The sequence below is a fragment of the Triticum urartu genome, chromosome 1A (assembly GCF_056163025.1).
Source record: "Triticum urartu cultivar PI428250 chromosome 1A, HENAU_Tu73, whole genome shotgun sequence".
Lineage (NCBI taxonomy): Eukaryota > Viridiplantae > Streptophyta > Magnoliopsida > Poales > Poaceae > Triticum > Triticum urartu.
In genome coordinates, this window is record NC_141873.1 from 292,806,809 (window position 1) to 292,825,099 (window position 18,291).

At 44.3% G+C, this 18,291-nt stretch overlaps 1 protein-coding gene across 1 annotated transcript; it reads left to right on the forward strand.

Annotated features, from left to right (window-relative positions):
* Window positions 1–498: 498 nt before the first annotated feature.
* On the forward strand, window positions 499–17,134 carry LOC125507546 (Metallopeptidase M24 family protein). The gene is made up of 13 exons (XM_048672095.2): window positions 499–951; window positions 1,641–1,766; window positions 1,858–1,977; window positions 3,145–3,420; window positions 6,666–6,838; window positions 10,067–10,342; window positions 10,763–10,914; window positions 11,494–11,684; window positions 11,859–11,967; window positions 12,087–12,241; window positions 12,346–12,438; window positions 16,369–16,449; window positions 16,661–17,134. The coding sequence occupies exons 1-13, from the start codon at window positions 610–612 to the stop codon at window positions 16,721–16,723; spliced, it is 2,157 nt and encodes a 718-aa protein (XP_048528052.2). The 5' UTR covers window positions 499–609; the 3' UTR covers window positions 16,724–17,134.
* The last annotated feature ends 1,157 nt before the right edge of the window (window positions 17,135–18,291 follow it).

The following is an 18,291-nucleotide window of genomic DNA, read 5'->3' on the forward strand; positions in this document are numbered from 1 at the left end:
AAAAGGAATTGATTGATTTGCATAATTTAAGGAAGTTAGATTAAAATGTATCATTTGTTTCATGAAAATTTGTTATTTATTTCCTAAGACAAATTGAACGAATAAAAGGAATCGATTGATTTGCATAATTTAAAAAAGTTAGATTAAAATGTATTATTTATTTTCTGAAAATATGTTATTTGTTTGGTAAGACAAATTAAATCAATAAAAGGAATCAATTGATTTGCATAATTTAAAAAAGTCAGATCCATGATTTGTTATATGTTAGGAAAGTTCTGATTATAATAAAGAGTAGAGAGAAAAATAAACCGATGGACCAGGTGTGAGGGGATGATGGGAGGAGAGACGAAAAAACCAACAAAAATAAACCGCGGACCAAGATAGGAAGGGATGGTGACAGGAAAGACGAAAAAAACCAACGAAAATAAACCACGGAGACGATTCACCGCGAGCCAGGTGCAATACAAGAGACCAAACACGCCCTATGCGTTTGTTCTGTGTTGCCTCTTCGGAAGAAAAAAAACACGCCGTTAGAGTATCTCGTTCGTCGTTCTCTTCGCTCCCTTATCTCCCTGCTCCCCTCACGCCGTCTCCACGCTGGCCGCGCCCATGGCGATCGAAGCCGCGCGCCTCTCCCCTTCCCTCGCCGCCGCCGCCGCCTTCCTCGGCCGCCGCTCTCCTCCCACAGCCCCTTTACTCCGCCGCCTATGCCTCCTCCTCCCCCGCCGCTCCCTCCTCGCCAGCGCCAGCACCTCCTCCTCCCGCGCCTCCTCGGGCGGGAACGGCCGCGTCGTCGCCCTCTCCTCGTCGGAGCTCCGCAAGCGCCGTGGCTCGACATCCTCCACACCCACGCCCGGAGAGGACGATAAGCTGCGCTCGCTTCGTCGCCTCTTCGCGCGCCCGGACATTGCAATCGACGCCTACATCGTTCCCTCCCAGGATGCCCACCAGGTTCACCACCTCCATCAATGCTGTAAATAAGTGATATCATTTTCCTGATTCGGTTCGTCGATAGTGGAGAAATGATGCACCCGTGTGGCCGCGTTGATAAGACAATTAGTGTAGCTGTTGTAAGTCCGCGCCATTCAGGCACGGATGATCCTGAGTGAATAGTTTATTTCTATATGTGTGGTGATAACCATGTGCCAATCGTGGAGCTTACCGGGTCTCTATGTTCGCGCGACTCTCGGTGATTAATAGTAGTGAGTATTGACCTATCAGTTGAAAGTTTGAAAAATATACTGATCGAGCGTTTGATATCTCAGGCTCGTTGGGTTGTGTCCTGTGGACTGCTTTTGATATGACGGCCTTCTGGAAATAGGCATCAGCTAGAGCAATCGCTTTTATGCACGGGGCACACGCACATGCATATATACTTGATACACCCAGCGTATTAGTGAAATCAGCCATGTACTTGGCGTGTGGAACTGGCAAGTGGCATTGAGCTACAGCTGCAGAACATCATGATCAGTGTAAATACACATAAGAGCACAATACCATATCATGCAGTGTCTCCACAGTTTGTTGAACTGGTGAAGCTAATAGTGCTGTATAGTGTTCAGAAAATCATCAGTTTATTCTTCTATCAATGATGCTGCATGCTCCCTGACTCCTCCTTGTTTCGTTACTTTTTATTTCAGAGTGAATTCATTGCGGAATGCTTCATGAGACGTGCCTACCTGACTGGCTTTACTGGTAGTGCTGGTACAGCCGTGGTCACAAAAAATAATGCTGCTTTTTGGACCGATGGCCGGTATTTTCTTCAGGTACTTCATTCCGATGATGCAATTTTTAATTCTTCAGCACATATGGTTTGGATGCGGCTAACACTTCATGTTTTGTTCTTCTGTTGACCAGGCTGAAAAGGAATTGAGCCATGACTGGACACTACTGCGGAGTGGAAATCACGGTGTTCCAACCACTATTGAGTGGTTGAATGATGTCTTACCATCTGGTTCTCGAGTTGGTATTGACCCGGTGAGCTTTTGTTTTGTTCTGTGCCCTCTCTCCATGGCCTGCTGACCATAACTGCCCTTACTAAAATCTGTGAAATGATAATTTTACCTGCATAAGAATCTACGTAATCAACAAATTCACTCTACAAAATGAATACCTTTTATGAGTATGCTTTCTGTCATGCCAATTGATGATATCATTTGGCAGTAATCTATTTTTATTTTAGAGGATTGTTTTCATGCTGTCTTTGGAGTCATAATTCTTACTTGTTGTATAAAACGAGTGACACAGATTTTTACATGGAAAACCCTCACGGGAAAAAACTACGGACGCACGAAGACGTAATCTCACTATTATGAAGGAGTTTACAAGTACGAGACGACATGCCGTCTTTAGGTGCTACTAAATGGGGTATATATAGATGGCATTATACAAGGGTCTTGGAGGATAAGAAAACGAGCTATAATTGTACGCGTCGACATCAACGCAAAGCCCTACACCACTCCTACTACGTTTATCATGAGACGATGCCATGCCCAACACGGTAGTAGAAATCAGATCGCAATTTAACATCACCTGACCATTTCATTAAGTGATTCAAGGAAAGTGAAGCCATGATTTGGTTAGCTGGAATTGCAATATCATATCGTGAATTTAATCTTATTTCTTCATACTGCCCCTTATGCAACTTTAATTTTGAGATTTGTGATACTAGTAAGATCCCATAAGCTAACTTTTTGAGTCAAAAATCATTAAGTGATTCAAGGATATCATAAGTGAAGCCATGATTTGGTTAGCTGGAATTGCAATATCATATCGTGAATTTAATCTTATTTTCTTCATACTGCCCCGTTATGCAACTTTAATTTTGAGATTTGTGATACTAGTAAGATCCCATAAGCTAACTTTTTGAGTAAAAAATACAGCAGTAGTTACGTGTCTACCAACTCTTTTACTTTTACTCTTAAATCTTACTACATTCTTACCTGTATGTTCTCTTGTATTCTTTCTGTTACACGTACAAGACGCTATGCTGAAATTTTGATTAAGGCTTAAGTGTATTTCATGGCATATACATTCTATAATTACTCCCCATTGATTATTTTATATGTTGACGACTCTGCACTTTGTTTATGTTATTGTATTCTTGGCCTAATCCTCTATTCTTTGTTTGCTTGAAGGATGCAGTTCCTTTTCTCATCTGATGCTGCTGAGGAATTGAAGGCTGCTATTTCTGACAAGAATCATGAGTTAATTTTGATTAGAGATTTTAACCTGGTTGATGAGATATGGGGCGGATCAAGGCCAGCGCCCCCAAAAGAACCTACCAGGGTGCATGCCATCAAGTATGCTGGTGTTGACGTTGCATCGAAGTTATCTTTTGTCAGATCACAGCTTGATGAAAATGGGTGTGACACTGTGGTTATTTCAATGCTTGATGAGGTTGCATGGTTGTTAAACATGGTAAGATTTAGCTTTCACCATTACTTTGACATGGTATGCTGGTTATGAGCATCTTGCAGTTTAAGATGGATTACTTCTGAACCTGAAACTCCGCATGTTTATTTTCTCTCATATGTACTCCCTCCGTTCCTAAATATTTGTCTTTCTAGATATTTTGATAGGAGCTGGGATCCTACCAGCTCTAGCTCGTAGGTTGTAGGGGTGGAAGGGGGCTTGGCGTGGAGGAAGGCGAGGTCGCCGGCGCTGGGGCGTCGTTGCGCGTGAGAGAGGGCGCAGGAGGCGGCGGCTAGGGTTAGGTCTCCCGGCTCCCTTCAGGAAGCCGAGCAAATATGATTGCTTCTGCTTAATTTCAAACGAGTCCTTACATGAGTTTATATAATCTCCAAATACGATAACTGGGCTAAGCCCCTAATAACTACTCCCTCCGACCGCGAATAAGTGTACATCTAGCTTTTGTCTTAAGTCAAAGTTTTAAAACTTTGACCACCTTTTTAGAAAAATAAATAAAAGCATCTATGGCACCAAATTGGTATCACTAGATTCATTTTGAAATGTACTTTGATAATATATCAATTTGCTTTCATATATATTACTACTATTTTATATAAAGTTGGTCAAAATTTTAAAACTTTGACTTAGAACAAAAGCTAGATGTACACTTATTCGCGGACGGAGGGAGTATAAGATAACTGGGCAGGCCCCTAACTGCCTGGGCTGTAGTATATGCCGGTCATAACATCTCTCCCCGCCTGCACAAACAGCTTGTCCTCGAGCTGGAAGGCGGGGAAGCGCTTGCGGAACTCCTCGAGGTGATCAACGGGCGCCAAACACCTCCGCGTCAGCTGGGGCGGGCAGGTCGCCGAGCCGGCGGCGGCGGCGGCGTCCTCCTCAATGTAGTCCGTAGCCTCCAGGTAGAAGAGTCGCGGGCAGACGTGGCCGGGCACGTAGGGCTCGTCGTAGTTGAAGCACAACCCTTGGCGGTGACGCTCGAGTTGCTCGGCCGGGGTGAGCCGGCGAAACGGGCGCGCCGCAGAAGCCTAAGCAGGCCGACCCTGCGCGGGAACTTCCGGCCAGGGTGGCGGCCCAGTGGCCCGGGGCGGTGACGCCTGCCAGATGGCCACCACGCGGCGCTCGAAAGTTCGGGCGTAGTACATGGCCGTCTGGAGGTCTTGTGGCCCGCGCATCTCAACGTCCATGCGGATGTGGTCCGGTAGGCCGCCGACGAAGAGCTCAGCCCGCTGACGAGCCGAAACGCCGGGGGCGTGGCACGCCAGTGCCTGGAAGCGGTCGACGAAGTCTTGCACTATGGTGAGGAATGGAAGGCGCCCAAGCTCTGCCAGACGGCTCCCGCGTATAGGCGGACCGAAGCGCAAGAGGGACAGATCGCGGAAACGCTCCCATGGTGGCATGCCGCCCTCGTCCTGCTCGAGGGTGTAATACCACGTCTGGGCGGCGCCGCGTAGATGATAGGAGGCGATCCAGGTGCGGTCGGACGCGAGCGTGCGCTGCCCCCTGAAAAATTGGTCGCATTGGTTGAGCCAATTCAGGGGGTCGACGGTGCCGTCGTAGGTCGCGAACTCCAGCTTGGAGAATCTCGGCGGTGGCTGGGCGTGGACGACGGGCGGGTATGTGTCATCCGCGCGGAACAGCGAGGGCGACGGCGTCGAGTGTGCGGGCTGCAGAGTACCGCCATGGAAAAGGGGCCCGTCCACACCATCGTAGGGACCCGCAGCACCCGAGGACCCGCCGAACTGCATGGTCGGGGGGCGGCGCCGGCGGTGACATCACGTGCGGCTGTCTTGAGGCCATCGTATAGACCGGCTCGATGGACCCGGCGAGCCCGGCCGGTAGCGGAGATGGCGACGGGGGGAAATGGACCTGGTGGATGGGCACCCCGGGCGCCGTCGGCGGAAGGCCCGGCCTTGAGATCGCCGGTGGCGGCAGCGGCGGCTGCTGCTGCAGCGGCAGCGGCATGATGGATGCGACGGAGGTCGCCGGTGGTGGCGGCTGCCACGGGAGCTGCTGCGGCCCCGTGATGGTGGTGACGGGGGCGGGCGGCTGCAGCCCATAGTGCCCCGCGAGGAAGGTGTGGATGCCCTGGACCGCCTGAGTTAGGTCCCGAAGCGCTGCTGTCATCTCCTCTGGGGTGAGCACGGCGGGGGCCGGCGCGGGTGGCATCCAGGCGGCAGAGGAGACCGGCCCGGTCAGGGACGGCGTGCTGGCCGCGGTGGTCATCGTCGACGAGGATGCGATTGGCAGCGGGAGGGAGGGGGTGGGCGGTGGCGCGGACATGATCGAGCCTGAGACACCTGATACCAGATTGATAGGAGCTGGGATCCTACCAGGTCTAGCTCGTAGGTTGTAGGAGTGGAAGGGGGCTTGGCGTGGAGGAAGGCGAGGCCGCCGGCGCTGGGGCACCGTCGCGCGTGCGAGAGAGAGAGAGAGAGAGAGGGCGCAGGAGGCGGCGGCTAGGGTTAGGTCTCCCGGCTCCCTTCAGGAATCCGAGCAAATATGATTGCTTCTGCTTAATTTCAAATGAGTCCTTACATGAGTTTATATAATCTCCAAATACGATAACTGGGCTAAGCCCCTAATAATGATAAGATAACTGGGCCAGGCCCCTAACTGCCTGGGCTGTAGTATATGCCGGTCATAACATATTTCAACAAGTGACTACATACGGAGCAAAATGAGTGAATCTACACTCTAAAATATGTCTATATACATCCGTATATGGTAGTCCATTTGAAATATCTAGAAAGACAAATATTTAGGAACGGAGGGAGTAATAATTTCACTTCCAATCCCTTGCATGATAGACGCATGTTATAGACAGCTACTCCAAATGCTGGATTCAAAAGCATCACATGATTTTATACTGTTACTAGTCATGCATTTTTTTTGTTTTCCAATGTTATTACCGTATACGTGCTTTGATAATTGGTAACTAATGCTTAGTACAGGTCAATAGACTGTTCTACTTACCATTTTGTGCTCCCTGTTTGGCATTATAATTATATACTTTTATTGTTTTGATAATCATGGTTGCATGATAATCTACAATATTCTGCATTTTTCAAAGACTTACTATGCAATGAGTAATTCCTGATGTTTTAGCAGTACAACATCTGATGACAACTGAAAAGTACAAGGACGTTTGCGCTTTTTAACCCTGTTAAATATTGTTGCGTTTTGTTTAATACACTTTCCACAAAATTGACGGTTGACACCACTATTGAATGCAGAGAGGAAGTGATGTTCCACATTCACCTGTATTCTATAGCTACTTGACTGTGGAGATGAGCACTGCTACATTATTTGTAGATAGCAACAAAGTATCTGAAGAGGTATTGGAACACCTCAAGAAAGCTGGAGTAAAGTTAAAATCATATGAAGCAATTTTATCTGATGTAGAAAGGTAAATTTTACCAAAGAATATTTTACATAGCTTGGTGTCTGGCTTTGAATGTGCAGTTCCTTACTGTATCTTCGTATCAATGCAGTCTATGCAATTTACCTAGATTTGTTTGTCATCTCAAAATTTGGAAACAATGTGATCTGATTATTCTAATCAGTTTGTAATTCATCTGCATGGAAGTTAATCAAGGTTTTAATACAGCCTTAAGGCGAATGAAGTGTGGAACATTCAATATTTACTGCAAGGGCCTGTACTCATGTTGGACTGAGGTTTTCTATTTTCCTGCCAAATACGGAAAATATGAAATACCATGTTTGGATTATGTGAATTGCATACTTATGAGCTTCATAATTCCCACCCTGTGCCCTACCAGCTGCATAAACAACAATTATCTTTTGAGAAGTAAGATTTATATGCACTTAATCTGGCACAGGACCACCAGTCTCTGTTTTCATCAATTAATGCCTACATTGGCTTTTGACAGCCTGTTTGGAATGGTTGATGAGTAGTTCACCAGCTTTTGCCTTCTTCCTGATTTTGATCATGATGGCACCTTCTTGCTTTATGATTTGAGTTAGATGAGATTCACATGTATTTGATTTGGCACTTGATCAAGTCACTTGTTCGTTTTGGCCAAACATATGCATATTTTTGAAGCTTCAATCATAACAGTTTGTAAGTTATAGCCTGCTAAAAAGTGGGGGTTCCGTTATGTCCATCACATTCAAATCACCTATGTAATCACATCCCTGCCTCAAAGGTGAGTCAAACTCATGAATACATTAATTTAGCAAGATGCAAAAGTAGTTTATCTATGAATCTCTAATCATGTAAAGAAATCTGCAAGGAGAAAAACAACAATTATATTGTGGTGTTGTACATGTCTTGTATGTACCTACTGGATTTGGGTTGTTTATTGGTTGAACTACTGAACATGTGTTTGAGAATCCGTATGTTGGAAAAGCAATTAGCCACTATTTGGTTATGATAGTGCAAGTAAAAACTTCTTCTGTAATTTCATCTCACTTAGTTCTAGTCTGCTGAAGGGAAAACTAAAAATTACAACTAGCGAAAGATTGAGATTTATCTAGAGCAGAAGGCAAGTACCAACCAGTATAAAAACAAGCACAAAGCATGAACTAGAAGGTAAAGAGTAGGGAAATGAAGACAGCGTATGTAGTTCCGGAAGTTCAAGTTATTGGCAATATCTTCTTCTGGAGAGGCTGAGCTTGATGCTCTGAAACCACTGAGGTTATACCTTGTTCTCCTTGAGCTAAGTCCACAAGGAACTCAGCCGATCACTCATGGTTGATCTTGAGGTGATCCCTGGACCTGTACAAACTTTGCTTTAGGCTAAATCTCCAAGAGTAACTAGTAAGATATCTAGGCTCGAAGATGCTCAATCAAATCTCAAGTATTCTCTCTCAATGGTTTTCCTCTCTTAAGATGGGGCTCAAGAGCATAGAGGAATGGGAACATGAAGTATGAGAGTGTAATAACTGCACTGGGGGTCCACCTGAGCTCGCAGGGGTTCGGTTCCTTTCAGGCACGAACAGAAAACTAGCTGTTTTGCTTCAAGATTCACAACACAGCGGCACTAGGATCCTAACCGGACACTGCTGGATTTCCGGACAACGGATAGTTTTGTGGCACTAGGCGCAAAGCGGAAAGATGTGTCAACAGAGTCGCAACACGGTAACGTCACCTTCCTAGCCAGACTCACCGACCGACGAACCAGAAGCACTACGCCTGTAATAACCTACCTTCCAGAGCCTCATCTTGATCACACTGATGGCCAAACCGGAAACACAGGTGTGAGGAACTCGACAGCGAAAGACAAAGGGCCGCAGCAAAGGCACAACATAGGCTCATCCCGGCAACGATGAGATCCTAACTGACACCGCCGATCTTCGAACAGAGCGAACACTTAGGGCAACCCCAGACTGTTGGGTTCCTAAATCCTGATAGAAGCTAAGCGGTGTGACTTAAATTTCACAACCGGAGACACCGGACTTGATGAACAACGCCCCGAGTACACAGCGAAAACTGAAGACTCAAACGCACTCAATAGAGGTCATCCTCGGTGATGCCGATCTCAAAACCGGTGTAAACGAACATAGCTAATGCATCTCAAAGAGATTTCAAAGGATATGATGTGTATCTGGTTGGGTTCTAACTGAGCATCAGCAAGCTCCATCCATTAACCACAATATCCAACCCCTCTTAGGGCTCATTTGGTAGCCAGGGGATCCCTGGAGGATCCCGGCCCATTCCCTGGGTGGAAAGCCCGCGCACAAAATCAGCCCCGGGCCAGGTGCCTGGACATTTGGACGCTGGAATACACAAGGTTTTCTCGGCCCGTTCCCCGTGATTTCCCCGGGATAGGATCCACGACCCACGACATCGGGATGGAATCCCCTGTCTCGTTCGCTCTCGTCGCCCGCCTTGGGCAGAGCGGCGGCCGCCTCCCTCCCCTGCCACACCGTTGGTTCTGAGGTTGTGCTGCCTCTCCTCTCGTCCTCGGTCTCTGGCTGCTTCTCGTACTCGTGCCTCTCCCTCTGTCGTGCTCACCAGCCGCAACATTAGATCTCCTCCCACCGGAGTTCTGTGTCCTGTCTACTAGGTCGCGCCACCAGGAGGCTGTCGGCGGCGGCGACTGCTGCTGGTGGTGGACGTCAAGATAATGATGAAGGCGGGGCATTTGCTTCAGTTCATCATATTTTGATTCTGCTTCAGTTCTATGTCTTTTCTCTGTAGCAGGGGATTTGCCCCTTTGAGCCAAATGACAGTGCCAATTTTCCACGGGGCTTCTAGTTGGCCAAAGAAATTTTCAACCGGGGCATCTATTCCCTGGAAATATCCCTCGTAGCATCCAAACGAAGCCTTAATAGTACGGTTTGCCCTAAACTCAGAGTGACTCACTGAGGCACTAAAAGCTATAAAGTCTTCAAGAGGCAAACCATATCTTCAGTGTCCAAAATTTTTAGGGGTAAGACATCCATAGGATAAACCAACATCCTTTGGGACTATGCACCTGTGTACACTCACTAAACACATTAGTCTGTTAAATCGTTTGTCATTAATCATCAAAATTCACTAGGGGGCACTAGATGCACTATCAAGTGTATAATTGTAAATGGTTAACTACTAATTGTTTTATTTCACTGCAGTTACCTCTTTCCTGTTCCGTTGTGTTGTCTGAACTGGGGAGTGGTTTTTCTTCTGTAGGCTGGCAGAAAAGGGTGCAAAACTGTGGTTGGATTCTTCAAGTGTGAATGCTGCCATAGTCAGTGTATTTAGATCTGGTTGTGACAGATACATGAGAAAAAGAGGAAAGACAGGGCGGCAAATTGGCAAAGAGGCATCTTCAGATGATCCGACCACCAAAAAGCATGGTGTTCAGAATATGGAGTTAAACGGTCTCTATAAAGCCTCACCAGTCACCCTTGCCAAATCAGTTAAAAATGAGGCAGAAATTAGAGGAATGAAGAACTCACATCTAAGGTATTGTTTCAGCATACTTACGAATTCAAGGTTTTCCTGTGTTGAAAACTATTCTAAGAAAATATAAAATGTCAATTTCGTAGAACTGATGGTACTGAAACATATGCTGATGCATTCTACTGTAGCAAATCAAAAGAAAAGGTTTCATGGATATGGTGGCTTCTTAATAAACGTGTCTTTTGATGTTTCTGACCTATCACAATAATCGCTTTGATAGCTTTTATGTTTGTACTGATGTAGAGGCAGTAAGGTGACCAATACTCACTTCATTTGTTTTTTCTCCTAATGTGAACATAAAAAAAAGAGATACTTCGCTTACAATATTCAGCACACACCATCTTTTTTCTGTATCAGCATTTCTGTTAATCCTGGGCCATCTAACCCAAGCATTGCCTGCACTGGTGCGTAATACACTTGCAGAGATGCTGCTGCTTTAGCAGAATTCTGGTGCTGGATAGAGGAGGAAGTTCGTAACAATGTGGCTCTTACAGAAGTGCAAGTTGCAGAAAATCTTCTTGGATTTCGCCGAAAGCAAGATGGTTTTATAGAGACAAGCTTCGACACTATTAGTGGTATATTCCCACATTTTTCCGTCAATAGCAAATTGTCATCGGATTACTCGACTAATTTGTTGAGTTTTATGTGCTGTTATGGTGTTTCCTCTGAATTCTGCGACGTGTCTGGATTCATTGTGTCGAAAGAAGGCTTTGGATGATTATTGTTCATTTGTGCTTATGCCTCGGTTGGTGACAGCATGCTGGGTAGGGTGATGCAATATCTTTTTACTTATGTGACCTCTTGGCACTGGGATGAGTCCTTTTCCATCAAATTTAATCTATTTCAGAAAAAAGTTCACCTCCTTTTGTTGTATTATTAAGGGCTACTACTTTGATGATATGCTTCAGTATGAATACTGTTTTTATGTACTTTGTCGCTTTAGTGTGATATGCATGTTTGCTATGGTAAGCTTGATTGTCACGCAAAATAGAGATGAAAGGACAAATCTGGTTCTTGATGACACCCTTGACTCTTCCATGTCTTGACACCCTTGACTCTTCCATGTCTTCCAGCCTGGAAGTGTGTGATGTCCCCACTATTGAGAGACCAGAATTCTTGATTTTTTTACCCATTAATCCTTTTTTTACATGCAGGTTATGGTGCAAATGGTGCTATAATACACTACAACCCAACTCCGGATAGCTGCAGTTCTGTTGGAAGTGACAATCTCTTTTTGTTAGATAGTGGTGCTCAATATGTTGATGGAACGACTGACATTACAAGGACAGTTCATTTTGGTGAGCCTTCCCCGAGGCACAAGGAATGCTTCACAAGGGTTTTGCAGGTGTGTAATTTCTCTTAAGACTACACGTCTCAGCAACAGTGAGCTATTTTATGTATTGTTTTCTGTACTTCAGTAGTAGAGTGTTTTTTTGAGGAATGAATAGTAGAGTATGTTCAAATACTTCACTTCTTTGTTCTCAATACCTTACGCAAGTAATGGAGTTTGTTGGTACAGGGCCATATAGCTCTAGATCAGGCAGTATTTCCAGAAAGAACTCCAGGTTTTGTGCTAGATGTTCTGGCACGATCATCTCTCTGGAAGATTGGGCTTGATTACAGACATGGTACCTTCTCTGAGCACACAAATCTCTGGCCCTGAATCATCTATATACCAACTATTGGTTTGACTGGTCTTCTAAATGGAATGCATGTAAGTTCTGGAGCATGTTTGTCCCTGGTTCAGGCACAGGTCATGGAGTTGGAGCTGCACTCAACGTCCATGAGGGCCCACAGAGCATAAGCTATCGATATGGAAACTTGACAGCTTTACAGAAGGGCATGATTGTAAGCAATGAACCTGGTTATTATGAAGACGACTCATTTGGCATTCGTATCGAGGTTAGTTTTCCTATTTGGTGCTCATGTCAATCTTCAATATTTTATGTGCTGATTGTTCAGCTGAAAGTTAGTACTGCAAGTATTTATACTTTTGAACCTTGCAGAATCTGCTTCTGGTGAAAGAGGTTAATTTAGCCAATTCTTTTGGCGGCATCTCATACCTGGGCTTTGAGAAGCTAACTTTTGTTCCGATTCAGGTACCCATGCATTTTATTTATTGCATTTTTTCTGTCTATGAAATTTAGAGATAGTGATATGAATACAAATAATACTTCTAATTTGAACAGTCAGTAATCAAGCTGACAGAACATCTTTTAAAGATATCACCTTAAAAGGTTTCCCAGTATTATTCCAGTGACTGGTAACCTCAACCAATAGGTCCCCTCAGCGATTTTCACCGGGTATTAGTATTAGCTAGTTTAAGTACATATGTATGTATTAATTGAGTAATTAGTAGCTGGCTCAATGGAGGTTCACGCATATATATATGTACTTCAAGTCTGTGACTCGACTCGAATCATTCCATTGTTGCGCCATGGGTCATTCCATAAACTGTTGACCACTGCGGCTGCTACCTACCAGTTAGATTCCTAGGGATTGTTTGACTTGCGCCAGAGCTGGCCCTGCCAATCCGGGGAATGCCAAATAATTGGCGGACGTTCTGGCCGCCTGCGTCTCACCAAAAAGATGCTGCAGAGGTGAACTAGCGAAGGCGGAGAGTTGGGCACACCAAAAATTTGGTGTCCGTCCAAACAGCTCTCCAAGGCGCATTCAACGCCAATATTTTGGCTGGGCGCTCCAGGCAATTGACCCAAACAGCCCCCTAGATATAATCAAGGACTAAGTATCAAGTTATATTCATAAACTGTGGACAGTTAGACAGACTTAGTTATTACTCCCTCCGTTCCTAAATATAAGTCTTTTTAGATTCCAATACGAACTACATACGGATGTATATAGACATATTTTGGAATGTAGATTCACTCATTTTTCTTCGTATGTAGTCCGCATTGGAATCTCTAAAAGACTTATATTTAGGAACGGAGGGAGTAGTTAGTATCTACTTGTCAGTTGTTGCGTGTTGAAAGAAAAGGGAGGTAACGTTCTCCTGAATTACATGATCGTCTGCATGAGAATGAAATAGATGCAAAGATCTCCGATGAGTTTTTTTTTGACGAAATGTAGTGTCACTGCTTTTCATTGCGATTAGGAAGAATAAAGTTTACAATTTAAAAGAAGGGGATGAGATTGAGATTAGAGAGTCTGTAAAATACAACATGTCAGCCTAGTCGGGTTCTAAAGGTCGTTCGACTAGTGTCATTACCCTTCGCTTGCCCGCATCCGCGCATTCCCTCGCTTCGAGCTGAAGCTTTTGGAAACGGACATGTACTGTGCAAGCAGTGTTTTGGAATACCCGCTCATTTCTTTGTTTCCATATGTTCCACCAATAGCAATGCAATGATCGAGCGCCAAATCTGTGTCCATATGAGTAGAGAAGCACTGCCACCAGTGTAGCAAGGATTCATCACCAGAATGCATGAGGGAGTTATTGAGATCAAGCCTGCTGAAGATTAGTCGCCACAGCTCCGATGAGATTCTTGACTTGTTCAATGGGCTTGGTAGTCACAGAGCTATGCTTGAGCTAACAGAAATGTAGTTTTTTATTGTATAAGCAAAACATATTGAGGAGGGCCCTTGGGAGGAAGGAGGGGATGCGGACAATGTGTGGATGAAGATGGCGACTTGCATTCGTAAGGTGGCCTCTGAGGAGTTTGGAGTGTCCGGGGAAGGAGAAGCGAGGATAAGGATACCTGATGGTGGAATGATGATGTCCAAAAGGCGATTAAAGAGAAGAAAGATTGTTTCATATGCCTATACCTGGATAGGAGTGTAGACAACATAGAGAAGTACAAGATGGCGAAGAAGGCCGCAAATCGAGTTGTCAGTGAAGCAAGGTGTCAGGCGTATGAGGACCTCTACCAACGGTTAGGCATGAAGGAAGGCGAAAGGGACATCTATAAGATGGCCAAGATCCGAGAGAGGAAGACAAGGGATATTGGCCAAGTCAAATGCGTCAAGGATGAAGCAGCCAACTCCTGTGAAGGACGAGGAGATTAAGCATAGATGGAGGGAGTACTTCGACAAGCTGTTCAATGGGGAGAATGAGAGTACTACCATTGAACTAGACGACTCCTTTGATGAGACCAGCGTGCCTTTTGTGTGGCGAATCCAGGAGTCTGAGAGGAGGCTTTAAAAAGGATGGAAGGAGGCAAGGCGATGGGCCCTGATTGTATCCCCATTGAGGTGTGGAAAGGCCTCGGGGACATAGCAATAGTATGGCTAACCAAGCTTTTCAACCTTATTTTTTGGGCAAACAAGATGCCAGAAGAATGGAGACGGAGTATATTAGTACCAATCTTCAAGAACAAGGGGGATGTTCAGTGTTGTACTAATTACCGTGGAATTAAGCTGATGAGCCATACAATGAAGCTATGGGAGAGAGTCATTGAGCACCGATTAAGAAGAATGACAAGCATGGCCAAAATCAGTTTGGTTTCATGCTTGGGAGGTCGACCATGGAAGCCATTTTCTTGGTACGACAACTTATGAAGAGATACAGGGAGCAAAAGAAGGACTTGCATATGGTGTTCATTGACTTGGAGAAGGCCTATGATAAGATACCGCGGAATGTCATGTGGTGGGCCTTGGAGAAACACAAAGTCCCAGCAATGTACATTACCCTCATCAAGGACATGTACGATAATGTTATGACAAGTGTTCGAACAAGTGATGTCGACATTGATGACTTCCCGATTAAGATAGGACTGCATCAGGGGTCAGCTTTGAGCTCTTATCTTTTTGCCTTGGTGATGGATGAGGTCACAAGGGATATACAGGAGATATCCCATGGTGCATGCTCTTTGCGGATGATGTGCTGCTAGTTGACGATAGTCGGACGGGGGTAAATAGGAAGTTAAGAGTTATGGAGACAAACCTTGGAATCGAAAGGGTTTAGTCTTAGTAGAACTAAAACCGAGTATATGATATGCGGTTTTAGTACTACTAGGTGTGAGGAGGAGGTTGTTAGCCTTGATGGGCAGGAGGTGCCTCAGAAGGACACCTTTTGATATTTGAAGTCAATGCTGCAGGAGGATGGGGGTATTGATGAAGATGTGAACCGTCAAATCAAAGCCGGATGGATGAAGTGACACCAAGCTTCTGGCATTCTCTGTGACAAGAGAGTGCCACAAAAGCTAAAAGGCAAGTTCTACAGGACGGCGGTTCGACCCGTAATGTTGTATGGTGCTGAGTGTTGGCTGACTAAAAGGTGACATGTTCAACAGGTAGGTGTGGCAGAGATGCGTATGTTGAGATTGATGTGTGGCCACACGAGGAAGGATCGAGTCCGGAATGATGATATACGAGATAGAGTTGGGTAGCATCAATTGAAGAGAAGCTTGTCCAACATCGTCTAAAATGGTTTGGGCATATTCAACGTAGACCTTCAGAAGCTCCAGTGCATAGCGGATGGCTAAAGCGTGTGGAGAATGTCAAGAAAGGTTGGGGTAGACCGAATTTGACATGGGAGGAGTCTGTTAAGAGAGACCTGAAGGATTGGAGTATCACCAAAGAACTAGCTATGGGCAGGGGTGCGTGGAAGCTTGCTATCCATGTGCCAGAGCCATGAGTTGGTCGTGAGATTTTATGGGTTTCACCTCTAGCCTACCCCAACTTGTAGGCTTTGTTGTTGTTGTTGTAAGCAAACCATATGTGATTTCATGAAAGCGCAAATGAGATATTGCTATAATTTGATATCAACCCTACATTGTGTTATAGCTCTTATATATATTGCTATATTTGATATGAATGCTATATTTATGTCTTCATATATCTTTGTTTTATCACTCTTCTTTGATCATTATCTCATTGGCACCCCATGTTCTATTCTTGGCTCAGCCCCTGCCTGAATGTATGGTCTTGGATATGCATCCTGACAATCCAAATTTTCATTACATCTATTGATCATTTTTTAGTTATACCTGCTGGTTTTATTGGTTATTATTGTCCAGCTGAAGCACATTATTCATGAAATTCTGATTATTTTCTTATTCATTTTGTAACTTCAGAGAAAGCTTATTGACTTACCCTTGCTATCACCTTCGGAGATAAATTGGGTCAATGAATACCATGAACAAGTTTGGGAAAAGGTGAGCTCTAGATACTTGAGACCAGTTTGTTACTAAACCTATTTGACGAAGAGCAGAGTTATTGTGCATAAGAAGGAATACTTGCACTTGCATCATGAAATCTCCTAAAGGACGATAGTTTCATGTTTAACTAACATAATTTCTTACAGTAACCAACCTCATCATCTTGGAATAATTGCCCCACTAAAGTACGAGTTACGACTATTTGCAGGTTTCCCCATTCTTGAGTGGCAATCCTCTCAACTGGCTGTTGGTTAACACAAGGCCTCTCTAGACACCAAGCATGTCGCAACATGACAAAAAGCAACCAAAAAGAGCAAGTCACTAGGTATTCATTCACTTATTGGCAGAAAGCAAGGGAAAACGATGGCAAGGTCTAAGGAATTGGTTCAAGCTGGTTTATTTATCGGTACCCGGTTAGCTTAGTGCAATGTTCAAAGCGGTGAAGCGATTTGCATACATCTTCATTTGCCATTGGTTATATGATTACTAACCATGATAGTTCAGTTGCTTTGTTTGGTCTTCCCCCTATAATCAATGCTAGGATTTTGGTAATATATGACAAGTTACATATACTCAAAAGTACATTTTTTACTCAATAGTATATTCGTACTTGTGCGATGTCATTATTTAGTAAATACTTCTTCCGTTCACAAATATAAGATATTCTAACTTTTTCCCTGAATCTGATGTATATACACATGTATATACACAAGTGTGTTCACTCATTTCAGTCCGAATTAAGATATCCAAAACATTTTATACTTGTAAACGAAGGAAGTATGCAAATTGCACAGTTCCGACATTATGGTTTATCTGGGGTGTCATTGGCGTGGGCCTTTTACCTGTCTCAAAAAAAGAAAAAGAAAAAGGTATGCTCTTGCTTCCTGACGTACTTCTATGCTGTCGAGATAACTGGTTGGCTGGTGAATTACTAAAACTCCAGAAGCTCCGGTTAGGGAATCTCCAAAAAAAAGGAAAGAAAAACTACGCCCATCAAAATGGACACGTAAAAGATCGTGTTTATGTTTTTTTTTAACACAATACAGACGCAGACATTCATATATATGCGCATACACTCACCGAGGGTATACACGCATATCCTACCCCATGAGCACCTCTGAGAGACTGAGCCGGCATATCATCTTGAGATTTTACAAAGTCATTGTAGGCGCCTCGTAGTCGATGGGAACGTCTTCCCTCATTGAACGCGCATCGTCGAAATTATGAAATAAATCTAGGATAAATGCGAGCACTAGGACTTGAACCCTGATGGGCTGAAGATACCACCGTCCACCTAACGATCCAACCACAGGTTGGTCTGTGGGTTCAACCTTATACAAATTTTGATCTCTATTTTTTCTTCTATTATATCAGGAGCACTTAATAAAATAATTGAAGATAAATATCATTTTTGGTCCATAACCATGGTGTGCAAATATTTTAATGCAACAATAATTCAAGCATAATATTACAATCCAAACATGAACTTTTCTAATAAAATAGTTCAAATTTGAATTCAACTTATTTAGACATACTTTTTAGTTCTTCCTCGAAGTGCCCATATAAATGTTTAACCAGATCATTCTGAAATTGCTCATGAGTTGCTCAACGGTGAATTCATTGATGCATTTGGATAAAGTCTTTAAACGTCGCTGGATTCTGCTATGGAAGTTGGGATAGGATCACCCATCTGCTCAAAGTTTAGACCGTGGCGAACTCCGTCAGCCCCATCTTTCACCATCATATTGTGCATGATCACACAAGCTGTTATCATCTCCCACAACGCTATAGATCCTATATTTTGCAAATCTCAAACAACCGCAAAAAGGGCTTGGAGCA